This window comes from Giraffa tippelskirchi, chromosome 4 (genome assembly GCF_054371585.1).
Source record: "Giraffa tippelskirchi isolate mGirTip1 chromosome 4, T2T-mGirTip1v1.2.pri, whole genome shotgun sequence".
Classification (NCBI taxonomy): Eukaryota; Metazoa; Chordata; class Mammalia; order Artiodactyla; family Giraffidae; genus Giraffa; species Giraffa tippelskirchi.
Window position 1 is genome coordinate 198,656,111 of NC_137278.1, and position 27,416 is coordinate 198,683,526.

Sequence of the window (27,416 nt, forward strand, 5' to 3'; positions counted from 1 at the left end):
GGAGGGCGGAGGGAGCGAGCGCCGCGCAGCCTGGGCGGCCGGAGTCGGAGCAGGGGAGACGGGTTCAAAAAATAATTAAAAATCGAGGAAATATCCCAGAAAAGCCCTTTCGCCGTGAAAACCCCGCAGAGGACCCAGGCTTCCCGCAGTGGAGGTTTGGGGCGCCGGGAAGGTCCGGAGCGCGACCCCTGGGGCTTCGGATCCCGAGGGGAAACTTGCAGGGGAGAGCGCGGCGGCGGGAGTGTCCGGCCGCGGCCCGCAAGGGCAGAGGCCGGGGACGGTGGCGAAGAGCTGGGGGACGCTCGAGGACGGGGAGCCGCCGGAGAGAGGCGCGGGGGGCTCCGGCCTCTCCCTCGGGGTGGCCCCGCTATCCCCCCTGCACACACCTCCTCCCCCTCCCACCCCACCCAGATCTCCGCACCCAGGAAACTGAAGGCCGAACCGTAAGTAACCTTCACGAGGGGGCGGGGTGGGTGATGGGGGGGCGAGGGCGCCATCAGAAGTGGGGGGACCGGGGTCGTGGAGGGCGAGGGGGAGCAGGCGACGCGTCCAGCCTCTCCACCCCCGAGTTTACAAAGCAACATGGCGAAACCACGGCAGGTCCGGAGCCGTGCAGACGTGGGCACACGGCAAGGGTTCGGAGCAAGGGGAAAGCAGTGCTTCTTCTGGGTTCCCCGAAAACACACGTTTCTTCAGTGTGACTTCCGGGGCTCCTGAATTCCCCGTTTCTCTTCTCCCTCCGCCCTCCCCCTCCCCCCTTAAGTGCCAACGCGGAGTCCCGACCACATGCGGGGACCCGAGGCTGAGACCCATTTGCCCTGGCCTTTGGGGGAGGCAGCGGGGGGCGCAGCTGATTTTTTAACTTCGGGGGTCACCCTCCTATTCTCTTCTTCAAGGCACCGAAAGCAGCCTCGGCTTAGCAAAAGGTCGCGGCGGGGGTGGGTGCCGGTGGGAAGAGGTGGCAGCCACATGCAGGCACACGCGCTCGGGATGCTCCCCCACCCCCCGCCCTGGGACAACCTCGCTGCTCTCCCCCTCCCCCCGGGAATCTTGCACCCCCCGCAAGGAACCGAGAGGAAGCCACGCGTCTCGCCGAGGGCGCGGGGGTAAGCTCTGGCGCAGGAGTGGGGAAGCGGGCTCCAGAGGCTGCCCTCGCCCAGGTTCGGGGACCCGGCGCGGGGGCCGACGGAGCGCCTGCCTGCAGCCCTACCTCCAGCATCCAGGTGGCCACCATCCTGCGCATGTAGGGCTGAATGTCCTTCTGCACGCACTTGAAGTAGGAGCACTGGGGCAGGTAGCGCTCCTCGATGGTCAGCAAGTTCTGCAACACGCGGTCGTCGTGGAGCAGGTTGGCGTCCGGCACGGCCCTGCGGACCGGCTCCACCTCACCGCACAGCAGCTCCATGGCCAGCTGGCTACTCGCTCGCGCCCCTGCGATCTCCGGACTGGAAAAGTTGGGGGGGTTTTGGGGATGGGGGAGGGGAGAGGATTCCCCGTACCTCCTTCCTTTGGCTAAATAGGGGGGTTTGGTGGGGGGGTAGAGTTAAGGGCAGAGAGAGAGAAGCCGGGGAAGAAGAGTGGAAAGGGATAGAATGGGCGGTGGGAGAGGAGCGCCCCGGGGGCAGCTGACTCTCTCTGCCCTCCCCTTCAAACTTGTCTGCTCTCCCCAGCTCGCTCGGCTCTCTGCTCGCCGAGGCAGTGACGCAAACTGGCTGGGCAGTTACTTCTCCACCCTCTCGCCTCACCCCCCTCTCCGGTTCCTCCTCCCCTTCCCTCCCCTCCTGGCCCTCCCCTCCTCCTTTCAGTCTCTCCCTCCTTTCCCCTCTTGTTATTAAGGAGAACAGCAGCTGGCCCGACCAAACTTCAAACGCGGTCCCCCGCGCCGCCCCCCACCCTCTCCCTTAGCTCTCCGAGGCCCTCTCCCTCCACCAAGCCAGGGGCCCAGGAGAGGGGAACCCACAAAAAAAAAAAAAACCCACCGATCCCTACTTATTCCCTGTAATTGCAGCACATTCTGTAGGTGCATCCCGCCAAAAATACGACCCTCGGACTCTGGCTTCCTCAAACCTGATCGCCACACTCCAGCCCACGAATTTAAGATCCAGGAGTGACGGGTGGGTGAGCTGAAGATGAGGTGGGCTCAGACGATTGAGAAATAAGATCCCTTCTATGAGCCCGAAGGAGGGTGATATTGGAAAACAGTTAACTTTGCATACCCAGAGGGAAAGGGTATGTATGGACCTGAAATGTACGTTCTTGATCATTTTCAGCCTGTTTTCGAAACCCGATTATAGGGACCAGAATACATCCCCCCCTCCGCCCCATGCCACCCCCCCCCCGCAGATGTGTGGGGAGAGGAAGAAGGGGGAGGGGTGGGTGTCCGGAGGGAGGGGGCGGTTCTTCGACGTGGGAGAATGTGACCTAGGAGCAGAAACCTTCCCGTTCTTGGGGCGCCGCAGGCGCCACTGGGAGACGCGGGGAGGCGCCCCAAGCCACCGCAGGCCGGGGGCAGGGCTACCAGCGGTTCCGCCGTGGCCAGCGGCCACGCAGGAAAAACCCGCTTCCTCGCCCTGCATCTGCTGACAAGCCGCCCGAGGTGTCTGCGCCGAGCGTGGCCACACTGATACAGCTTTCTAGGAAATAGCCCGGGGGGGGCGGGGAGGGGGGCGAGAGAGGGGGTAGATTGGGCTCCCTGTCTCTCCCCCAGCGCAAACGACACCACCCCTTCGTTTCCTTCGAGGCCCAAGATCTCCCAGCCCGGGTCCCTCGCCGGCACCCTCGCGGACCCTCCGGGTTCACGCCTCCATCGCAGCCAGAGCTTTCTCCCCGAGAGCTGGACTGCGGTGGAGACGCGGTCGGCTCCGACACGTGCTCCGACGCATCCTCCGGTCAAAGCAGCTCTTGGAGGGGATCCGGGGGCGTTTCCTCACCTCCTTCCTCCCGCCACCCCCCCCCACCCTGCCCTCTATGCTATTTCACTCCGAGGGGGAAAGGAGCCGGCCCTGCGTCCCGGGTGCTGGCCGAGCTGGCACGTGCGGCGAGCGCCGCGTGGGTCGGGGCTCTCGCGACACCCCGAGGTCAGCCCAGCACCTCCCTCGCGGAGCAAGGGGGGGGTCCTCAGAACCAGGGCGCGGAGGGCGAGCGTGGTGGGGGGGGGCGGGATGGGTGAACCGGGCGAGCGGTTCCCTGAAAGGAGGGGGAGGTGGAAGGGAGCGCGGGGAGCGCGCAGAAAACCAGAGGTGCGAGCGATTAACTCCGGCCCCGGGGCCAGCCCCTTTCCACGAGGGTGGGGCGGAAGGGGTGGGTGGGTGGGTGGGTGGGTGGGTGGGTGGAGGGGGCTATCGCTTTAAAAGGGTGAGTAAGAGTTTGGGGCGCCGTCTCCCCTCCCTCTATTTGCATAGCCAATAGCTCTGGGTCTCCTGCTACTGCGCGCTGATTGTTACCGGGCAGATTACTTTTTTTTTTTTTTTTTAGTAGGACGCGTTCCCCACTACATCAAAAGGAAGCCAAGGAAGGGAGGGCGGAGGGAGAGCGGGGATGGGGCGGGCGGGGGCTGGGGAGAGGCCGGGGCGCCCGCGACCTTATCAATAGTCGCAGGAATTAGGATCCAATCGACTGTACGTAAAGAAAGGGGAGGGAAGGGGGCGGGCGAGGAGAATGTCTAATTGCGGTGGAAGCCATTAGCTTTCGGGAAGAAGAAAAAAGCTCGCTGAAAAACCCAAGTTGCAAACTCAAAATGAAACAGCCCCGCGCGGCGGGTGACACCCGGGGCCCAGGAGCGTGTTCCTCGGAAAAGATCGGGTCCCTAACAATCACCTATTGATTTCAGTCAACGTGGACTTCCCGACTCAGGCCTTGAGTCACTCCGGATAAATACGTTAACTTGCATTTTAAGACCCCATAAAAGACCTACTCAAACTTCAGCTCAGCCACCTTTGAGGGGATCAAAGAAAGCCTGCAGGAGTGGGGGGTGGAATGGGCTGTGGGGCAGTGGGGGCGAGAGAGGTATTTTTAAAGTATAAATCTACCCCGACAGGCAAGGACAGAAGCCGGCCAGGGCCCCCAGCCTCTTGACATCACTTGATAACTAACCCAGCACGGTCTTTTCTCCACCTCCCTGCAGAGAAAGCATCCTGAGCTCGGGGTCCCCTGAAGAGGGGCAGCGGGGGGCGGGGAAGAGGCGGGTGGTCGTCCTCCGGGCCTCGCCCACCCTGGGGAGAAAGCCTGGGTGGCAGGGCCTCAAGTCTCCGGAGCAAGCTGAGGGGCCCCCTCGCCCCTTTCCTCCCTCCAACCCCAAACCCGTCTGGCTTTACTGAGAAATTCCGGCGGGGAGCGGGGCCGGGGGCGGGGGGGAGGCGGTTGTGAAGGGGAGGGGCGCCGGCGGGTGCCCCTCTCCCCGCCGCCCTCTCCGTCCACCCAGAGCCGCCAGTGCGGGCGCTCCCCGCGCGGCAGGCTCGCCCCTTCCAGTTCCCCGTTGACTTCCCCTTCCGATTACGGACTCGACCCGAACTGCAACCTCGCGGCGAAGCCATCCCCCAGTGGTTCGGGCGCCGAGGTTCGGGGTGGGGCGTGCGAGGGTGCGGAGGTTGGCAGGAATGTCTCTGGGAGGCTTGGACTGGAAACTGAGTTTTCCCTTTTGGTCGCCACTCCGACCATGTGTTAAAACCTTAATTTTGCTTGTTAAAAAGCACACCGTCTCGCACGCGGGAAAATGCACGTTGCCTTCTGGGCAAACCTGCACATTTTCTTTTAGTATAGACGTAGGTTTAGAGGGGAAAGAAAAAAAAAAACCAAACTTGTGCTCTGGCTTTTAAGTCAAAACTGGTCACTGTTGGGGGCGGGCGGGGGGGGGTTGGCTCTTCCTTATTCCTTTTCCATCCCTCAAGGGGAAAAAAAAATTCTACCCTTCGAAGGATCAGTGATAACCTTTAGCGAACGTCAGTTTTATGGGGCTTTTATTCCCTCCCTGGCCGGCTCACCACCCCGCGCGTTGTGGAGTTTCGGTTGGAAAGTGTACAAAACCCTGTAGGTGTAGGGTGTTTATAGGCACATTTCTGCAGGAACCTGCAACGCTGAGCACACTTACGCCCCAGCTCACCTGGCGGACGCCGCCCAGCCAGGTGATCCCGCCGTCGACGGGAAGCTGCGTCCTCCGAGGGGCGCTCAGGCGGGGTGGGGGGAGGGGAGGGTAGCTTGGGCTCAGGCCCTCCCCTTCACCCCTTACTGTCCCCCTAGAGCAGAGCTGTGTCGGGGTTTTCCCATTTAGGGATGGACAGGCAGTCAAAACCGAAAACCCGACGGTCGCTTGAAAGTAGATGGCCGAGGGTCCGAGTCCCGGCTCCGGGCGCCCGGGGTGCCAGGGAGGAACCGGACGGGGTGCAGAAGGAGGGGCTGGAGTGGGCGAGTGGGGGGGTAGCAGCAAGTTAGAAAAATGTGCACAAGGAAGAGAGACAGGACAGGAACTGGAGCGCACGGGGACAGAGGGTGAGTGGGTGGGGATGAGCCGTCGGGAGCCCCCACCCCCACCCAAGGCCCGGACCAGGGACACCAGGTGCGAGGGTGCTTCCGGGACTTCGCACGGCTGCCCCCTGCCCGTGGCTGCTCCGGGGCGCCTGGACCCTGCGGGGACAGAGTCGGGCGGGGGCCTGCGCTCTCCAGCCGCCCTGCCGGGGTCCGAGCTCGAACCCGAGCTGCGTGCCTGGGGCGGCAGATGTGACAGGCATGGGTCTGGAACGCCTGCCATCCGTTCGCCCACCTCACATCTTCCTCCTCTCCCTTGGAAAAAAAATAAAAAGTAAAGAGACCCGAACTTTCCCCCTCTTCCTGTCTGATTCAGCTGCTGGACACGCCTCACGCGGCCCAAAATAGCCCTGGAAATGCATTCGCTTTATAAAAAAAAAGTGACTTTTCCACTAAGATTTGGGGCGGGGGGCGTCTGGCCCGTGGCGTCGGCGGGCCCGGCCTCCGGGAGGAAAGGGAACCGGCCGGCTCACTGCGTCTCCCTCTCGCCTCCCCCCCGCAGGCGCCCGGGAGGGGCCCGCTGGGCGGCGGAATCGCGCCTCCGCTGGAGGAGGCACCACGCGGCTTTTTCGCGGAATTTTGACGTCACCCACACGTGGGGGAAGGGGCTGGGAGAGCGAGAGGAAGCGGCGGGGGAGGGGGCGGGCGACGGCGGCGGCGTGGCCGGCACCTCGCGAGGGGCGCTCCTGCCGCGCGCCCCCGGCCGCCGCGCTCTCTGGGACCCGCCGTGAGCGCCCGCCCGGAGCCGAGCGGCGACCGGCTCCCAGCCCTCCCCTCCCCGCCCCCGCATCCTCCACCCTGAGGAGCTGATTTTCAGTCTTTGGAAGTCGCAAGCTGCTCCTAGCTCCGGGAAAAGCTGATTTCTTTGGGTTGCGGTCCAGTTGCGCTCGTTGGCGACATCAGATTGAATATCGCGATTGCTGGTCGCGACGCGCCGCCACCCGGCTCTCCTCCGCCTCTCCAGTGATGGAGACGTGGGTGTGCTTTCTGTTCCCTGGCAGGGAGTTCGGCACATATTTTGACACCAGGAGTTTTTCACGCGTGACTTTTCCTGCCTGCCACCCCCCTCACCCGCCCCATCCACTACTTCAATACCGACTGGCTGATGCTCTGAACATGACATGTGACATCTGCATAGAAGCAGCTTGGGACGAATTTTACTGTGTTAGGAGCAAATCCGTCTACAACTATATACTCTTAAAAAGAGTTCACAAATCGATGAGCAAACGTTTAGAGCGACTCCCCTCCCACCCGCTGGGTACCCCCATGGTGTCCGAGCTCCAGGAGAACCTCCTAGACTCCCAGAGCTAAACACGGTAGCTGCAGAGTGAGCCCAAGTACCTTCCTTTCCCCTACATTTGGGCAAAGTCTTTTTAATCTTTCCGTCTGGGGGCGGGGGGTGATATCTAAACTGTGCCATTCCTGAAACCCACGGTGACAATGCTGAGTTTCTGCTGAAATTTACAAGGAGTTTGTGGGAATGTTTGGGAGAGAAATAGTCAAATGTGAACTAGCTTTTAACCTCAGTGAGGTATAGAGACTGTTGCAGGAATCAGATGTAGAAAGCTAGGGGCTTCTTAGAAAATGTGGATTGGAGGTGAAATTATTTGTTTCAAATGTAAAGGAGAAGCTTTCTGTTTGAATCAGATATGAAGTGTGGAACTGTTTCTTTTTGAAGATGTCAGACTTTGGTTATGAGCCTTCTTCCTTCGTTTGAACACATTCCCTCTATTTTTAACTCATTATTTCTTTCTTTTTCGTTTAATGGTTGCTGATGTGACCCAAGACACTTTGTTTTGTTTCTTCTGGGGGGGGAAAAAGAGTTAAAATTAATAAAAAATGTCAATACTTGCTGTTAAAGGTCAGTCTGAGTGAACTGTATTTGAGTTCCTGCTTTTTGGTGCCTGATTTGATGGGCACTTGGTTTGTATGTACAAAGGTAGAAAAATAGAATAAATTATTGAAGAATAAAAAAAAGGAAAGGAGCCAAAGAAGTGTTTAAGAAACCAAAAAAGACAAATGTCTTTTAACTTTTACTCCTGCTTCACTTTAGACGTTTAAGTTCTGGGAGGTCAGAGTAAGCATTTTGTACATTTAAATCCTTAGTGAAATATCAAGACTACCCCTACCAGAAATTTTCTTGGAGCAATGGTCATTTTTATTTGTTTTATAAACACTTCAATATTGCCTAAGTTCAAACGTTCATTTGCCTTGAAAATGTCCACTTTTCTAGTATGATTGAATATTCTTTCGATTTTGTGGCTCTATTTGGCTGTGTATTAGCTACAACCAAATTGAAGCAATATAAAATATTTCTAACAAATAGTCCTTAATTCATATTTTATTTTTCAATTTTTAAACACAAGGATTGTCAGCATTTGTTAGTCTACTTTATAGCATAGCTGTACAACACCTTGGATTCACATTCTGCAAACTTTAAAAAAAAACCTAATTAATATAAACTGTAGACATAGTTTTCTTGTTGAGGTTTTAGGTTTTATTGTTGTTCTTGTTTGGAGATTTTTTCCCTGGTGGCAAAATTCAGGAGGCAGGTTGAAATTTTTTCAGAAATTATTTTCCTGGTGGTCTTTTGTTGGCATTTTTAATTTGAAATGTGAAATAGAGCATGTTTTAAGTTTTATAATCTTCAAAAGGTGCACCTCTGGAGAGAGATGTTCTTTCTATTTTGGGATTGCCTTGAAAGCAAGCAGTTTGCAGAAGTATGCTGGACAATCCCAGCTAGGATGGATTTACACTCCTACTTAAGTAAGGGCATTTGCTCTCATATGAACTTGAAACAAAGTCTGTGCCTATGCATTATATAAACAACTTTGAAAAGCACAAATTCAGAGGACAGGGTTTCATGTGGAAGGTGAAATTAGAACAGAAAGTCCTAATTTATTTCTGCTGTTAGCCCTCTCCAATCACACTTTCATTGTGATTCTGTCAGCTATAAACCAAATAATTTTTTCTTTGTGATATACAGAGTATGTTCTTTCAAGCCCTGTTTAATAATGATGATGATAATAGTAATAATAAATAATAATGATAATAATAATCCAGCTGTCTTCTTCTCTTCCAGTGAATGTGTGTGAGACTGCACTTTATTTTTCTTTAAAAATTGTGAGCACGTTGTAAAGAAATGGATCCCAAAGTTAGGTTTTTTCCCTGGGAAATAACACCAAAAGCACTAGATTTTGTGCTTTTGAAAATAAAAAGTCACCAAAATTTAGTAGTCATGTTGTTTAAGAAGAGGGGAAAAAAGGCACAGGATTAAAAATGAACAGGAAAAATCCTTTGCTTAATTTACAAATCCTTTCCTTCATCGTGCCCACATATGTTTCCATTTTTGAGAGCAGCCAGGCAATCCATTAGGCAAATACAAACTCAGGACCTAAAGTCTTTCCTGGTGTCAAGGAAGATGTTCTAAAGTGAATGGTATGGGTTTACAGAAGGTTTCGGATGAAATGTCTTAACATCTGGCATCTCACAGGCACCAACTATTTCAGGATAATTAAATATTATTTTAAAAAAATATTTTGAGAGGGGAGTCTAGATCACGTATCACATGTGGGCAGGCCATTTTGTGTATGGGGTCTTCCTAAAATCTACTAAACTCAAGAAATTTAGTTGTTTTCACCTAACAGCCCATGAACTCCCTTTTGTATAATTTCAATAAACTGGTGAATAGCCATTTTTTTTTTACCTCCTACTTCTGAACATATATTCTTATGATGTGTCTCTCTTTTTTAAATAAAGTGGCACACCTAATTATAAATTTCCCTAACAGAATATAGACTAGGGCTTCAATTTACTTGCCTTTGTACAAAGAGAGTTCAGATAATTACTCTTTGTGGTGTGATTACCAGCAATTTTATGTCATCTAGCAAATGATTTAAGTAAGTCGGTAATCGAACTCCAGTGAAATCTGCTACACTTGGGATGAAAACCATACTTTACCTTGAGAAATCAAGGTCTGACCCTCCATTTAGACACTTAAGACTGTACCTCGGCCACGTGTATGTTTCACTCAGTAGAGCTCTTTCAGATTTGAGAAACCTGGCTCTCTGCTATAGATTAGATGCATTCTTGCTTAGAAACAGGGGGACGGACGATGGACCCTCATGACATTTTGGCCAGTCACAGAATATGCCTTCTGTGTCTGGGAGTCTGCAGCTGAAATTCTATATAGTATTCATCAAGGTTATTCATGCTGAGCGATCACATATGTGTTAAACTGATAACATCGCAGGTCTGTGCTCAAGTACAGCAGAGCATGTCGGAGGGCACGCTTCAGATTTGTAAGGTAGAATTTAAGTGGTTTTAATGAAGGAGTCAGATATGCAGAGGTTTCTGTGCTTAGGAAATTGCCTTTGACTTTTGTGTTTTATTGTTTCATTTATTTGATACAAACTGAGTCCTCACCAGGTGTCAAACAATGTGCTAGAAGTCAGGGATGTGGTGGGTATGAGACTGGACACTAAATGAATGTTTTGTAAGATTGGCAGGGAGGAAAAAGTATTGGATAGTATAGTCCCTGTCCTTAATAAGCCCATTGTCTAGGGATCAAGCCTGGGAAAGAATTAACATCCCATACATGAACACTTTAAGAAAGTAATAAAACCTAGAACAGAAGGCATAGAATGAGATCTGTGTCTTACCCACCTTATGCCACCCATCTGAAGGCAGGGGCATGGAGATTTATATTTTCTTTAAAATTCAGTCTACGCAAGTAGTTATTCCTTGGACTGCATAGTGTTTTTAAGTTATTTTTTAAAGTAATTCTCGAACTGTGTTCTTAATTTGATAATAATCTATTGGAACTTGATGGTTGGATATATGGGTTACATGTCTGGGGTTTGGTCAGTCCTTTTAAAGTACCCAGACTCCTTTCTTGGTCCATCAGTCTGCAAGCAGTCCTTTCTTGGAGTAGCTGTTTTTCCCAGACCATCTGTTTCTCGTCTGACTGAGCCTTCCCTGAATCAGACAAAGTATTGATTAGCGTTTCACTCCTTTGGTTAGGGACTTTGAGGTCAAAAGTGGATCATTTATTAATACTCATCCTGATTCATCCAGATGTTGAGAGAGCAGAGTGTAGACCTCTTATTATGAGCTCATATGTCTCCTAAAATACATAAAGGAAACATCTTGTCCTTGGCACCATGTTGGTGAGATGGCACCAGCCTACAAGTCAGAATTCTCATCTTCTGGTTCCAGCAGTCTGACGTGGGGATAGCTTAAGTGCTTCCATTTCTGATGTTCCTTTCTCATCTACAAAATTAGCTAGCTGGAGTAAAGGATCATGAAGTTCCCTTTCAGTTCTAAATTTCTCAAGTTCCTGTGGCTTTATCATCATCATCAAAATAGGAATTATATTGTATAGCATCTTTTATGTATTTTATGTTTAACATTAAAAAATCTTACATTGTAAATTTGGGTGGATGTATTCTCACTCCCTAGGTATCTGGGAGACAGTAACTCCTCATAGATTGAAATCATTTATTTACTTTTTATTTCTTAAAGAAATATTTGTTTCTATTTATTTACTTGGCTGCACTGGGTCTTCATTGCAGCACAAGAACTCTTAGTTTTGGCATGTGGGATCTAGTTCCCTGACCAGGGATTGAACCCAGGACCCCTAACACTGGGAGTACAGAGTGTTAGCCACTGGACCTCCAGGGAAGTCCCTTGAAAGCTTTTAAATTCGGTACGTTACATAGGTGAGCATTTGCTGTGTGTTGTCAGCTGATGAAAAGACTACTTTCATTGTCCCAAGTCAACAGAAGAAGATGGTAGCCTTTAAACTTCACGGAATGTAAAAATATATGGAATATAGGAGCGTCCTGGTGCTTAAGAAAATTCCAGCACAAAACTTAAAAACTCACCTAGTGCTTACTTCTGCGTCCCAAACACAGCCCCATCACAGCACATGTGGACATAGAATTTCGACTGGATCCTCACTCCCAGACCCTTCTTTAGGTAGCCTGACTAAGTGACGGCTCAGAGCCTTGTGGGCCTCTTTTCAACAAGGCTTATTCCAAACTCCATGGAACTCCCAAGGCATCAAGTGACTCCTTTGATTTCCAGCATTGCAGTCTTTAGACTGGACATTCCTCCTTGCGTCTTAACAGCTAAGAGTAAGCAAGGAGAGCTTTCTGCTCTGTCCTACTTTTCATTGCTTTGAACATGTGAGAAACGTCATTCATTGAACAAAATCCACTTAATGTAAATTATTTACCATATAAAATTATGTTTGTAGACATATTTCCTTCTTAAAAGTGTGGCTACTGGGGAACGTTCCCCTGGTGGTCCGGTGATTAAGACACTGTCTTTCAGTGCAGGGGCGCAGGTTCAACCCCTGGTTGGGGAGCTAAGATTCCACCTTCCTTGAGTCCAAAAAAACAAACACAAAACAGGAACAATACTGTAACAAATTAAATTAAGACTTGGTCTTAATTGAAATGGTCCACAACAACAACAAAAGTCTTTTTTTTTAAAAAAAAAAGCCTGACTGCTGAGAAGGAGAAGTTAGTAGTCCTGATGCTTGCTAAGATTTGAAGGCAAAAGGAGAAGAGGGCAGCAAAGGATGAGATGGCTAGAAAGCATCACTGACTCAATGGACATGAATTTGAACAAACTCGAGGAGACAGTGAAGGACAGGGAAGCCTGGGTGCTGCAGTCCATAGGGTTGCAAAGAGTCGGACATGACTTAGCAACTGAGCAACAACAACAATAAACAATTACATTTAGGAGAGTTTCTGGACGGTTCTATATCATTTTAAGATTTATTTTTTAATTAACTAATTAATTAATTTGGTTAACTGTGCCATGGAGCATGCAGGATCCTAGTTCCCCAACCAGGGATCAAACTCACACCCCCTGCAGTGGAATCGCAGAGTCTCAACCACTGGACAGCCAGGGAAGTCCCCTGTAATTTTTTTAAACATGGTGTATGGTGTCATGGAGAAAGCACTAGACTTGGGGTTATGAGAGGTGAGGTCTAGTCCCCATAATATAGTGGGGTGTCTCTACCCACTGTTTACACCACTATGGGTCAGTTACTCAGTGGCTTCTGCCAACATGGTTTAATGTCCAACAAGTCAGTTCTAAACATCCTGTTACTTCATCCTCAGAGAGACAAGGACTCAGAGATAATCCTCCAACCTTCATAATCTTCCACCTTGTGAAAGGGACAAAGAACACATTTACACAATCATAGGAGTGGAGAGATCCTTACATATCAAATCCACTGTTCACCCAAGTGAGGTAGTTGGTACATGGAGGAGCATTTTGTATTTAAATGCTTTGAGGTTTATTTTAATAAGTAGCAGAAAAAACACGCAACATATTGAACTCATAGTTACAAAATACTATAGTGGTATTTCAGTTTTAAAAAAGGATCCATTTTTTAAAAAATTAATCAAGTTGAAGCAGTGATACATAGATATGGTTTTTAAAAATCTGGAAAGCTGTATGCAAATTATTAAAATTTAGGAAACACACTCTAATTCTTCCTTAGAAAACTGAGGGACAGCATCTCACTTACATCTATAATCTCACAGCCCGTTGGTGGTAGTCTAGAACTAAAATAGCACACTTCACTTCTGAAATAAAGAAGTTAAGTCTTTGGATTAACTTTTCATTTAATGGCTTCTTTTCCTTTAAACTATATCGTTACAATTTACCCATTCTGCTTGTTTCTTCTGTCAATATTATTTTATTGTGACTCACAGATGGGTTTTGTTTTCTGAATGGCTTTAGATACTTCTTATTGTTCATTTCTGTTTTAATGATTTTCCCTACTTTAACTTTTGGGCTAGGTGCCTTGCTTTCTTACCAGACCACCACTGCCTGTTACTTTTGCCTGTCTAAGTAGGTTTTCCTTTTGTCCTGTCGCCCTTCCAAACTTATCTGCATTTTTAAGGGTAGAGAAATGTCACTATTTGACTTATCTATCAGTTTTCTGGAAAAGCTTCTATCTCAGGGCTCGTCATTATCTGACCTGACTCAGAGCTGGCTCTCTGAACAAGCTGATCCCCAGGGGTGTTTGCCCAAAACAATCAGCGGTAATTGTTTAACATTTCAACTACCTGAGGTGGTGATACCCATTGGAGCTAACAAGAGGCTGGCTGAGAAAAATAAAAGGAAACGCTGGAAAATGTGCTGTCCATATGCGCTTTGCACAGTTCTGACATATTCTTGGGAATCTAGAAAGTCTCACTGTTTGTGCATGGCTTTTCATATACACAGGCAAGACCTGAGAAAGCCCTAATTACTCATCACCAGCCGACCCTGAGCCTCTGTGCAAACAGAAAGTGATAGTTAAGAGCTAAAAACTGTCTACCACTTGCTGAAGGCAGATTCTCCCAACACACACACTGGGTCTCTTGGTAAAGCTAAGAGACATTGGTTCAAGGCATTTGTTGATAGGCTTATAATGCTTAAAGATGTAATGTGCATGACAATAATAGCACAAAGGAGTGAGAGGGAACAGTGTTGTAATGGAGTAAATTTTTTGCAAACTATTGAAATTAGGTTGGTGTTAATGCATTGTTTTAATTGTAATCCCCAGGACACCTACCAAGAAAAAAAAAAAATTTTTTTAAGGAAATGAAACAGGAGAATTTAAGTGGCACACTTAATAATACTATTCAAGGCAAAAGAATCTATCAATGGAAAACAGAAGAACAAAAAGACATAGTACATACAGAAAACAAATAACAAAATGACAGATGTCAGTTCTACCTTAGTAATTACATTAAGTACAAATTAACTAAACAGTTCAGTCGAAGGAAGTGGTTGGCAGAATAAAAGAAAATATGATCCAACTATATGCCATCTGCAAGAGACACTTTAGATTAAAAGACATAAATTTAAAGCAAAAAAATGAAAAAATATGTATCATGCAAACACTAACCAAAAGAGAGCTAGCGTGGCTATACCAACGCCAGACAAAATAGACTTTTAAGACAAAAGCTGTTACTAGAGACAAAAAGAACAGTGGATAAAAGGGTTAATTCATTTGGAAGATTTAATAATTATACACATTATGTGGCCCTAATAAATGAGCCTGCAAATATACGAACATAATCTTGTTTTGTATTGAGCAGGAGTCTGTCCCTGTTGCTTTTACTCTTTGTGCTTATTTCTGCCCCTGGAGCCTCACAACGTAAGCCTAACCCCTATGTGACTAGAGAGTTCTCCAAATATCTGAAGCCAACTTTCGTGTCTTTTCTCACTTTCAATTTTTATGTGAACTTTGCCTTATAACAATTTTCCCCTAGAACTCAATCATGTTCTCGTATAAAGAAATCCTTTGCAATGTGAAGAGCAGAACCTACTTTCATAAAATCTCTGAGTTGAAAGGAAACTGAGTTTATTTTTTTCCAAAATCTGTAATTTGATAGATGAGTCAAGTGGGGCTCAACTGGCTAGATCACTGAGCTGGTTAAGGGCAGCTCAACATCCGTAATCTTGGTTTCCAAACTCCTTGTCTGCTGCTTGTTCCTACATTTTCTTTCTATGATAGCTTCCCCCTACTTTGGGTACTAAGGAGGGCTGCTGGCTTTGGGTGAAAGAGACTAACCCTGCTCTTTTAGCGATACCTGGCATCCTACATCTTGAATTTGCCATAGAAGAAAAAAGCTAAGAATAATGGAAAGTACTGCACTGGGCATTAAGAGATATGGAGTCTCATCTTTTTTGGTCACTAACCGATTTCTGACACCTCGAATAAGTCACTTCAAAAAATAATGAGAAATACTATTAATATCTATTGAACACCTACTGTTTACCAGGCACTGTGTTAGGCAGTTTGCCTGCAAGCCTCAATATGTGTTCAGGTGTGTTTCTTTCTTATCTATAAGATAATTGGATTGTACCAAATGTTGTCTGTTGTCCTATCAAGGTCCAGAATTGTGTGACTGTAAGGAGCTATCTATTAGGATATTCTTATATATAGCTCCTGAGGGTTCATCTTTATCCCCTTCCTTCCTATTTCCTGCTTCCCTGATAGCTCAGACTGTAAAGAATCTGCCTGCAATGCAGGAGACCTTGGTTCAAAGCCTGGATTGGGAAGATCCCCTGGAGAAGGGAATGGCTACCCACTCCAGTGTTCTTGCCTGGGAAATCCCATGGAGAGAGGAGCCTGGTGGGCTACAGTCCATGGGATCTGAAAGAGTTGGACAAAACTGAGCGACTAACACTTTCACTTTCCTTTTTCCTAGCTGGCAGTGGTGGGGTTGCTGTAGAATAATTGCTTTAGACTTGTCTCTACAGCAAGCCCATGAGTTATGCCATCATACTTTGCCCTCCCAAGAGACTTTCCATTTTATGATTTGGCTGGACTCTTACTGGTTCCTTTCAGGGTTTCTGGGACTGTATTCTTTGTTCTCTTCTTTTTTTTTTTTAATTTATTTATGTATTTATTTTTGGCTGTGCTGTGTTCTTGTTGCTGTGTGTGGGCTTTCTCTCATTGTGCTGAGCTGGGGCTACTCTCTAGTTGCAGCGCCTGGGCTTTTTCTGCGGTGGTTTCTCGTGTTGCAGAGCAGTCTCTAGGGCACATGGGCTTCAGTAGCTGTGGCGCACGGGCTTAGTTGCCTCACAGTGTGTGGAATCTTCCCAAACCAGGGATCAAACCGTGTCCCCTGCACTGGCAGGCAGATTCTTAACCACTGGACCACCAAGGACATCCCTCTTCTCTCTCGAGCTTCTCCCCGTGGGTCTTTGATTCACCTGTAGGCTCAGAGAGTCAAAAGCAAAGTGTTAGTCGCTCAGTCACCTCCAACTCTTTGCAACCTCATGGACTGGGATTCTCTAGGCAAGAATACTGGAATGGGTTGCCTTTCCCTTCTCCAGGGGATCTTCAGAGGAGTCAAATAATTTTAAAAATTTCACTCAGCTTGTATATAGATGGCAGACGGCAGCTGTCTGACCGCATTACCTCTGTTATTCCTGGTATAACATGATTCTTATCTCTGAAGGTTCACTGGATCTGATTTTCCCGCCCTTGTTTAAGACCTAGCTCAAGCCCTGCCTTCTCCACTAACTGAGCTTAGACAGCAGTCATTCCTCTCAATTTACCCAACAAGTGTTGTCTGCAGTACACATCAGGCACCACCCTGGGGCTTGTGTCTTGGGAGACTCTAGGGCTTAGTGGTTATGAATGTGGGGCCTGGAGTCAGAAAACCAAAGTAGGAATCCTGGCACTACTGCTTCTTGGCTGTGCAACCTTGAGAAAACTACTTAACCTCTCTGGGCTGGGTTTCTGCCACTATAAACTAGAGAGGCTACTAGTACTTACCTCTTAGGGTTGTTGTAAAGATAAATGTGAATCGATTCCATCACCCGATCTAGGGGTAATCCCTGATTGGCCTAAGCCGATTGACGTAATCCCGTCCTTCTTGCTGGAGAGATTGAGTTTGCCTTGGGTACATGAACTTGACTAGGCCAGGGCAACCTTCAGCAGTGCAGTTTGACAACACGGTCTCAGATGTGAGGTCTAGGATTGCTAGAGTCATTTTTTTTTTTTTTTAAACTAGCAGGAAGCCAGCCTGAGAACAAAAGTGACACAGGGAGCAGGGCAGAACTGAGAAAAACCAAAGAGAGATAGAGCTAGAAGTCTGGTCAAACATCTCCTGAAGTCCCTCCAACCTCTGGAATTTTCCATTGCTTAAGTCAATTAGAAAGTTTGCTATTTCAGCTACTTTGTTAGGTTTATTTTATCCTTTGCAACTGAAAATATCTTAATCCATACTTATTTGTCGTTGAGTCGCTAAGTCATGTCCGACTCTTTGTGACCCACGGACCACACCACGCCACACTGCTCCTCTGTCCTCCACTGTCTCCTGGACACGCGTGTCCACTGAGTCAGTTATGCTAACAGTTTCATCCTCATTATTATTGCCTTCCCATGCATATCCAATGTTTTGTTATTAGATTGAGATGTCCCTTGGAGCAGAGACTAACTTGCTCAGCTCTGAGTTGCCTTCCCCCCTAGCATGGTTCTGTCACACATCATCTGTGCTTCATGCCACAATCCTCACTGCCCCTGGGTATCTCTGGACTTTGAGTATCTTCGAGGCAGAGAGAGAAGACAGCCAGAGTCCCAGGTAGGATGGTCCCCTGCTGGTTCTTCATCGTCTTACTGTGCTAAGATAATAGGAAAGTAAAATGCCTCATAGATCAGCTAAACCTTGAGAACAAGACATTGAACAGAGAATCATCTTGTGTTTTTTCTCGGTTACCGATGGTTACTATTACCATGCCCTGTTGTTACAGAAGAGAAACAGAGGCTTACAGAGTTTATTCAACTTGTGTTGGACACGCAGCTTCTACGTACCATAATTTAGGGACCTGCACCCAAATGACTGCATCCTTGTCTCTAAGGTCTCCCTCTACTTTACAGAAAATGAAACTAGCAGTCACAGACAGTGCTTTATGGGTGTGGCTTACCAGGAAAGATGATGGACCCATACTAAAAAATCGGCGTTGGATTGACATCAAGAGATTAGTAAATAGGCACTTCCCTGGTGGTCCAGTGGTTAAGACTCCACGCTTCCAATGTGGGGATGTGGGCTCGCTCCCTGGTTGAGGAAGATCCCACATGCCAAAAGTAAAAAACAAAACAAAGCAACAACAAGCAAAACCACTAAAAACTTAAAAAAGATTAATAAATAAAGGTATATCCACTTCAAATAAATGTTTAGGTATGTATAGTTCATTTTTAAATGATATCTCATTTCCCCGACATTTTTAGATAACCTAACACCTTCCCAATCACAGCAGAGAGATTTTTCTTTTTTCTTTTTCCAAGCGTTGGAATTGTGAAAACCCTAACTAGGACTATGCCAAACATACTGTCCCGCAGCTTTATTTTTTTCAGTGAACAGTTGGTATAATTCTGCTTCATTCATTGTAAGTGCAGAAGGTTTTTTAATGGTCGCTCAGTCACGTCCAACTCTTTGCAACACCATGGACTGTAGCCCTCCAGGCTCCTCTGTCTAGGGGATTTTCCAGGCAAGAGTACTGGAATGGGTTTTCATTCCCTTCTGCAGGGGGAATCTTCCCAACCCAGGTATCAAACCGGAATCTCCTGAATTCACAGTTAGAATGTATCATAAAAATGTATCACTTCCTACAATTAATGACATGTGGGTGACCTCCCGCACCACTTTTTCTTTTGATTTTATAAATGATGTGCCAACATTGTACTTTGTTTCTTTGTGCATTTAAGTGTCCATGGGAGGAGAGAAGTCTTGAGACCTTAACGCTGCAACTTCAAAAGTGGTCCAAGATAGAAAACGAACACTTTGAGGTCCCTATCTTCAACAACCTCCAAGTCTATAGAGAGCAAATGTTTTCACACCTGGCTTTCCCTTTAATATAAGAGCAAGGGAGATAGGAATCCCCTCAGTGTTACAGGAGTACAGGAAGAAGGAGACTGAGGGGCTCTGTTGAGTGGATAACTGGGAAGGCTGCATGGAGGAGGTGGCACTTGAGTGCAGGTGCAGAGGATGGGAAGGCTCTGATGCTTGGTCTGCCCATCTTCCTGTCGTGGCCTGGCAATGTGCCTGTCATTTGGTTGGATTCTTTTTTAGGCCATTTGGTTGGATGACTAACGGTGAAGATGGAGGGGGAGTATACTTTGAGCAAAGGAGACACAGCCCTGGACCTAAAGTGATGAAGTGTCCCGTTTCTCAGAGGGCCAAGAACTGGCTTCTGTGGCCAGAGCACCGAGCACAGGCCACCTCTGAACAGCACGGAGATAGAAGGCTGTTGCGGGGGGCGGGGGAGGGTGTTGACTAAGAGACACCCAGGAGGCATTTTGATTTGTCTGGAAAATGATTTTTCTTTAATATGCATGCTGCAGGTCGGGCAGAAGGAGTAAGGACAGAACAGACAGCTCTCTGATGGGACGATGGGAGCCAGACAGATGGGTCAACGTTCTTTATAGGTGACCCCGAGCCCCAAGGTTTCCTGAGTCTGTTACTGTGACACCTCTCTGCTTCACTCTGTGTCTCTGCTTTGAATTCAAGTGAAATCGCCATGTGGAAGACAAACTACACAGTTTTAGGGGGGAAAAAAAATACCAACTTTTAGCTGCTGCTGGATCTGTATCCTTAAAAATTCGCTCCGTGCTCCATGAATTTCAACATATAGTTTATCTCTTTTGTTCCGTAAAACACGAGATGCGACTTTAATGGCTTAACCCCAAAAAGATAACCCGACAGCCATCAAACATTCAGCAGCATTCCAAATAACCTTTTGCTGCAGCCTGCCTTCTACGGGGCCATGTGGATGTCAGACGCACACAACCGGAGTCACGCTGACATAGCTGGCATGCCTGGACTGCAGTGGAATCTCGGGGGTACCAATCACAGGCCAGAGAGAAGCCATTGGCCAGAGGAAACAGTGCCAGCGTGTTCACATCTCTGCAGAAGGAGCGGTGTTGATGGTGATGGGATTGACAGTTGCAGCCAGAGGGGGACCGTGACCCCGAAGCAGGATGAACACACACGTCAGTGGTGCTGGCACGAGGCAGAAGCATTCCGGGGCTCAGGTCATGGCCCCATCCTTCTTCTCCTGATCCCCAACCAGAACAGTTAAGAAGACAGCAGATATTCCCTAAAAATACTTCCTGCCTGGAATGCCCTTCCCTCTTCAGGAGATTGAGAAATCCAGAATGGATAATAATGACCCAAATTCATTCAGCACTTATGTCTACCAGACAGTGTGTCGGGCATTTAACAAATAATTCATTTACTTCTCCTTACTCCGTGGTTGGTAAAGAGTCTGCCTGCAATGCAGGAGACACAAGAGACAGGTTCGATCCCTGGGTTGGAAAGGTCCCCTGGAGGAGGAAATGACAACCCACTCCAGTATTCTTGCCTGGAAAATCCCATGGACAGAGGAGCCTGGCAGGCTACAGTCCATGTGGTCATAAAGAGTCGGGATACAACTGAACGACTGAGCATGCACTCAGTGGTGAGGGGTGTGTGTATGTGTTGTGTCCAACTCTGCAACCCCATGGACTGTTGCCTCCCATGTTCTTCTGTTCATCAGATTCTCCAGGCAAAAATACTGGAGTGGGTTGCCATTCCCTTCTCCACGGGATCTTCCCTACCCAGGGATCGAACCCGTGTCTCTTGCATTGCAGGCAGATTCTTTACCATCTGAGCCACCAGGGAAGCCTATGGTGAGATACTTTGCATAATCCCACCTAAAGTGGGGAAACTGAGACTAGGAAGAAGTAAGAAATTTACCAAAATTCCATAACTAGTAACTGGCAGAATTGTGGACTTGAACCAGTCTTTCAAAAGCAAAGCCCAAGCTCCTGACCCTCGCACCCAAAGCCATGTGGCAAGTCCACACATACTGTGGCACCCATGGCAGCCACCCTCCCCGATGGAGGAGGTCTGTGTGTTTATTGGGTGGAGAAAAATCCTTCAAGGGATTCTTTTTCCTCCCCTGGTTTCCTGGGGGTCAAGCAGGCATGCTTAAATATGCTGCTCATTGAATCCTGGTTTATTTCAGGACCCCTGGCTCAGCCTGGCAAGGGGTGCCCTGGACGGGGCCACTTCTGGGGTGAGGGGTGAGTTGCAGACATTTTACATCTCTCTTGAGTTTGGTCATCACTCTTCTATCCAGACTTGATCAGCCTTTCTTTTTTTCTTCCTTTCAAGATTCTTCTTCTTGGGACTTCGCTGGCAGTCCAGTGGTTAAGACTTCACCATCCAATGCAAGGGTGCGAATTTGATCCCTGGTTGGGGGGCTAAGATCCCACGTGCCTCATGGCCAAAAAACCAAAACGTAAGACAGAAGCAATATTGTAACAAATTCAACAAAGACTTTAGAAATGATCCATATAAGAAATATCTAAAGGAAAAAGGTTCTTCTTTTATTTTTAGTGCTATAAACTTTAATGTGACTTACTACATGTCAATTACGGCACTACCTCACTAACACAGACCCATTAGCAGGCAGCATCTCCTATGGTCGTCCAACACTTTAGGGAAGTAGGTGCTATGATTATTCCTACTGTAAGAAGATGAAGAAACTGGGGCTCAGAGAGGTTAAATGATGTCTCCAGGACTCCTGATTCAGTCTCCCACCCTCTTAACCGCCATCCCAACAAGACCCTACACTAACAGGGCCCTCACTCTGCGCAAGGCATCATTCAATACATCTTTTACAGTAACTCCCCAGCCCTCACAGCAATACCGTGCAGGGGCACTGTTATCCCTTTTTGACACATGGGGAAACCAAGGCTCGGAACGCGCGTGTCACTCACCCAGGCTCACCCTACTGGTGAGTGGCGGGATGTGTGTTTCACTCCTGACGTCTTGTGATGCAATAGGAAGACGTTCCTCAGTCTGGGTTTTGTTTCTCCCTGGAAATCTCCTGTGAGGGCCCAGGATGGGATGCCAGGGTTCTGAGAATAGAGTCTCTGAGCTGAGCTGGGACAGGGTGCCAGGGACAGCCGTGTCTCTGCAGCTCCAGAGATGGGGAGGGTGGAGGGGAGGGTGATGAGACAGCAGCCGCAAGCCTGGGGTTGGGCCAGGGAGGGCCTCAGAGCCCACTGGCGGGTTGGCACCCCCGAGGTGGGCTGAGCGCCAAGTGTGGCTTTGAGGGGACCAGACGAACATGGTCCTTGGGAGACGAGAAAGCCAGCAGGGGTGGGCTGGCATGACCTCAGCCTTCAGATCTGAGAAGGGCTGTTCTGTGGATGAGAGGATGTAGGAAGCGGCTCTCCCAAGAGCCAGGCAAGAAAAAGTAGGTTTCTGTTTGGGCAGCAGCAGTGGGATTTCAGGGAAAAAGAGAGACATCCCCAACGGTGTACAATGCCTGACCGTGACAGAGGGTGGCTGTTGGACCTCCCCCAGTGAAGGGGCCTCTAGACAGAGGAGATGGGCCACCCCAACGCTGGCCTCTTCATTGTCTCTGCCCCTAACCTTCTGAAACCTCATCCATTCTTTAAGGCCTTGGTTCCACTGCCACCTCCTCCATGAAGCCCTTCCTGACTGACCAGCACCCGCACACCCATAGAATTCACGGTTCTGTTCTGAGGGTACAAAGCCTAGGTTCTCTGAGGTCCAGGCCAGTCCACACTCCTTGAGGGCAGGGGTCCCCAGAGGGCTGAGGTTCAGACGAGGTGATAAAAGCCTCAGACACTCTGGAAGCCAGCCCAGTCAGTCCGGTGACCTGTCTCCCCAGTAACCCCATTCTTATGGCAAACATACCCTCCTTAGCATCCATCTGGCCTTGGGCCATTGGAGGTCTTGTTGGTGCGATATCTCCTGGTCATAGCAGCTTTTTGCACTAATGCACCTCTCAGATGTTCACAAGGCACTTATGAAACACTTGGCACGTACCAGGCACCGTTTCCAGGGATTTAGTCAGTTCAGTTCAGTCGCTCAGTTGTGTCCGACTCTTTGCAACCCTGTGAACCGCAGCACGCCAGGCCTCCCTGTCCATCACCAACTCCCAAAGTCCACCCAAACCCATGTCCATTGAGTCGATGATGCCATCCAACCATCTCATCCTCTGTTGTCCCCTTCTCCTCCTGCCCTCAATCTTTCCCAGCATCAGGGTCTTTTCCAATGAGTCAGCTCTTCGCATCAGGTGGCCAAAGTATTGGAGTTTCAGCTTCAACATCAGTCCTTCCAATGAACAGCCAGGACCGATCTCCTTTAGGATGGACTGGTTGGATCTCCTTGCAGTCCAAGGGATTCTCAAGAGTCTTTTCCAACACCACAGTTCAAAAGCATTAATTCTTTGGTGCTCAGCTTTCTTTATAGTCCAACTCTGATTAGCTAGTTTAATCCTCCCAACAACCCTACAAGTCTGTGTTAGTATTACTGCCGCATTACATAGTAGGGACTGGAGGCCCCAGTCCTCGGCAGCTAAGGACCCAACTGGTACTGGATGGACCACAGTGTTGAAACCCCGGGCAGGTGTCAGAGTCTGGGATTTGTCTCCATCTTATCCTCAATAAGACATTGTCAAGGATGTTCTTGTTCTTTTGTACTTCCTGTAGCCCTTAGCAAATGTCCCTACAGAGTAGTTGCTCAAGAAACATTGGCTTACTGATTGTTCAAAGACTCTTCTAGTCTGCTTTTCCAGTGATCTGTGAGTTTGGGTGCTTTTTTTTTGGCCATGCTGTGTGGTTTGTGCTCGCTCTTAGCAGTATAGCCTGGAGTCCTAACCACTGGACCACCGGGAAATTCCTGAGTTCAGGTGCTTTTGAGAGGACAAAATAGCATTGAGTCCTTGCTGGACAAAAGCCAGGTACTCCTTGGGAGAAGTGAGAGACTTCCAGGCATTTTATTCCAAGTCTTCAGGGTAACTGTGACACAATAAAAAAAAAATATATATATATGTATGTATTTGGTCTTTGTCCCCAGTTCCCAACCCATACCTTCTTACTTCCTTGGAATTTCCCAAGCGATAGGAGTGTCTTTTGTTCTCATGAGGCCACTCTCAGGGGTTCCCTAGAGAGCTTCAGGATGGGGCTAGTCACCAAAGAGACCAAGGTTAGAGGGTTGGAACTTTGGGTCCCATCCCCCCTCCTCCTGTTGGGGGAGGAGGCTGGGGATTCAGTTCATCACCCATGGCCGATGACTTAACCAACCACGCCTGGGAAGACAATGCAACCCAGCTCCACAGGGACAGATGGTTCCATGCTTGGGACCCTTCCAGACCACCCCCTCTGTACGTCTTCATCTGGTTGTCTGTTTGGATCCTTTATCATATCCTTTATGTGCGTGCTAAGTCGCTTCGGTGGTGTCCGACTCTGCGACCCCATAGCTCCTCTGTCCATGGGGTTCTCCACGGAGGAATTCTGGAGTGGGTTGCTATGCCCTCCTGCAGGAGATCTTCCCCACTCAGGGATCAATCCCAAATCTCTTATGTCTCCCGCATTGGCAGTTGGGTTCTTTACCACTAGTGCCACCTGGGAAGCCCAGTATGGTTTATTAATAAACCAGTAATAGTGTGTAAATTGTTCCTGAGTTCTGTGAGCTGTTCTCACAATGATCAAACTCCAGGAGGACGCTGTGGGAACCCCTCAATTTACAGCCAGTTGGTCAGGAGTCCAGGTGGCACCCAATCTGAGCTGGACAAGTCTTGTTGGCTGAGCTCTTCACCTCAGGGTCTCTGCTAAGACCCCGTGATCACTGTCAGAACCGAACTGACTTGTCTAACTCCCAGTTGGTGTCAGGAGAGTTGGTTGGCGTGGGGATAAAGCCCCGCATATTTGGGGTCACAAGTACAGTGAATGAACAGTCCATCATTGCAGAGAAAAATGGGAAGACAGCCCACGTCAGTTGATTGATAGACTCAGCCAAACCAGAACATTGTGTTAACTGCTCTCCTGTCCTCCATTTGTAGGAGGATATATGATGAAACTGGTTCCTATGAGGATTGATGTTGAACATTCACCTTCCAGAAGATGCCCGGCAGACTGGACTTGATCTCTACCCACTTTGCCTACATCTCCAGTCCGAGGCACTCAGACCTGATGCCCAGCAGTGACCTGAAACCAGAAGAAACCTCTCGCCAAGCTCACCAAGAAGGTGGTATTTGTTCCTCCGTGGTGGTTAAGCTAGGAAAGCAGATGCCTGGCTTTGAGTGTTTTTTTTTTTTTTTGTAATGAGATTTGAAACCTAAAGAATTTTTTTTTTTTTTCAAATTATCCTTAAGCTCTTGGAAATGGAGTTTGGAAGAACTTCTCCAGACTCTGTAGGTTTTAGCCAATGGACCTTAACAAACAGATCAAAAAGCCAGTAAGAAATTGAGGCAGAAGGCACACCCTTCACCAAAATATTTGTTATACTGACCCAGACACTTTCCCATGGTGATTCTTTAAATTGAGAGCATTTCGGATACATTGTAAATGGCTTCATTCACTTGAAAGTGAGGTTTGTGTGTTCCATTCAGAGAACCTGGTGAAGTGTACTTGTTTTTGGAATCTTCCAAGATCATATCACGTTCCAGCTGAAGGGGGCATTTCAGTCTTATCTGCCCCCTTCACAGGAGAAATGACACAGCAACCTGGAGATATGAAGTGATGATGGCAGCATAAAGCTTTGTCCGCTGCAGGCTGTCCAGTTTCCAGCATCCTCCCATAACTGGGCACCTTCTTTGCATCCCAGCTACCTGACTGTCCCAGTTAGGACTCTCTACATGGTCCTCAGCTGCCCTCATGGATGCTTAATCATTGATCCCCTTCTGGATTTTTTTGGTATTGTTTTTATGGAAAGTTTTCAGACATAAAGGTAGAGAATACAATATAAATAATTCCCATGTGCCCTCACCCAGCTTCTACAATTATTAACATATGGCCAAGCTTCTTTTATCTATACCCAGCTCCAGATTCCACTCCTGCAACGAAGATTTTTAAAGCAAATCCAAACATCATGTGATAATCATCTGTAAACACTCCACGTGCACCCAGGGAAGACCTCGCTCAGGTGTACCTACCTACATATCTGCAATACAATGATTATAACTAATAAAATGAACAGTAACTCAATATCCAATTTTCCCCCACCGTTTGCCTGTCGTTCTTTAGCAATTGATCTGTTAGAATAAGGATGCAGTGGAAATTTGGGTCCCAGTACTCATTTAGAGTTCTTGCATGAGGTTGTTTGTTGAACGGGAGGAAATAAATTACAAAATAAAGATGTGCACTGTGTCCTAAGTCGCTTTAGTCATATCTGACTCTGTGCGACCCTGTAGACTACAGCCCGCCAGGTTCCTCTGTTCGTGGGATTCTCCAGGCCAGAATACTGGAGCGGGTTGCCATGCCCTCCTCCAGGGGATCTTCCCAACCCAGGGATCAAATTCACATCTCTTACATCTCCTGCATTGGCAGGCAGGTTCTTTACCACTAGCGCCACCTGGGAAGCCCTTAATAAAGATACTTTGTCATAATGATAGATAACAGTTACCTACGCCTTTACATTTCTTAAGCTTCTCTGACCCCTGACCTTCGTGTCAGATGGAATAGATGGGTGTCATTTGCCTCCTGCAGAGGTAACCAAGGCCTGGAGATGCTTCAGGATCCAATTAGTGGTCAAGCTGAGACTACCTGTTTCCTGATGACAACAAAGCCTTGTGATCACCTCCCTCTCATTAAAATTTGAGCCTCTACTTTTAAAAGGGGAGGCTCAAGAGATCCTCACCCTCTTTGAAACACATTTTATTGAGAAGCAACCCTCTGACATAGGGACCTTCATTCTCATTCTGCTGAGGCATCCCAGGCACAGAGAGCTTGAGACATTTCCTCAAGGTCACACAGCACCACCATTTAAACCTACTTCTGTCCTTTACTAGTATGGGCTTCCCTCGTGGCTCAGATGGTAAAAAATCTGCCTGCAACTGCAGGAGACCCAGATTTGTTCCCTGAATCGGGAAAATCTCCTGGAGAAAGGAATTGTTACCCACTCCAGTATTCTTGCCTGGAGAATTGTGTGGACAGTCCATGGGGTCACAAAGAGTCAGACACAACTGAGTGACTAACACTCACTTTATTTTCGATTGATTATAAGGCAACTGTTAATTTTCAGTGTTGAAAAGTCACTTCAATGAACTTTATCATTTTTCCCTTTTATTTTTTAAAAAATAAAAACAGGATTGATTTATTGATTGATTTGGCTGTGTTGAGATCTTTGTTGCATCTTGAAGATCTTTCGTTGTGGCATGCAGGCTTAGTAGTTGCAGCCTGCAGGCCCAGTTGCCCCGCGGCATGTGGGATCTTAGTTCTCAGACCAGGGATTGAACCCATGTCCTCTGCATTGCAAGGCGGATTCTTAGCCACTGGACCACCAGAGAAGTCCTTTTTTCCCTTTTAGAATGTGGCTTTGATTTATGAAATAAAGTGCCGTTTAAAGTGA

General features: G+C 48.1%; 1 protein-coding gene and 1 long non-coding RNA gene across 4 annotated transcripts in view; one reads left to right on the forward strand and one right to left on the reverse strand.

Moving 5' to 3' along the window:
* CCND2 (cyclin D2) overlaps positions 1–1,700 on the reverse strand; it is a 36,194-nt gene extending 34,494 nt beyond the window's left edge. For both annotated transcript variants that reach the window (XR_014051596.1, XM_081483524.1), the window contains exon 1: positions 1,211–1,700. Coding sequence is in view for 1 of the 2 variants with exons in the window: in XM_081483524.1 (XP_081339650.1) it covers positions 1,211–1,405 (195 nt within the window). In the remaining variant the exon portion in view is untranslated. The remainder of the gene's footprint in view (positions 1–1,210) is intronic.
* LOC145503620 (uncharacterized) lies at positions 1–27,416 on the forward strand. Of its 2 annotated transcripts, none has more exons than XR_014051598.1 (3): positions 1–443; positions 24,910–26,150; positions 26,973–27,416. It is a non-coding gene; the product is annotated as an uncharacterized LOC145503620 (long non-coding RNA). The 2 variants fall into 2 exon arrangements; XR_014051597.1 differs by having other exon boundaries at positions 24,910–26,274; positions 26,973–27,172.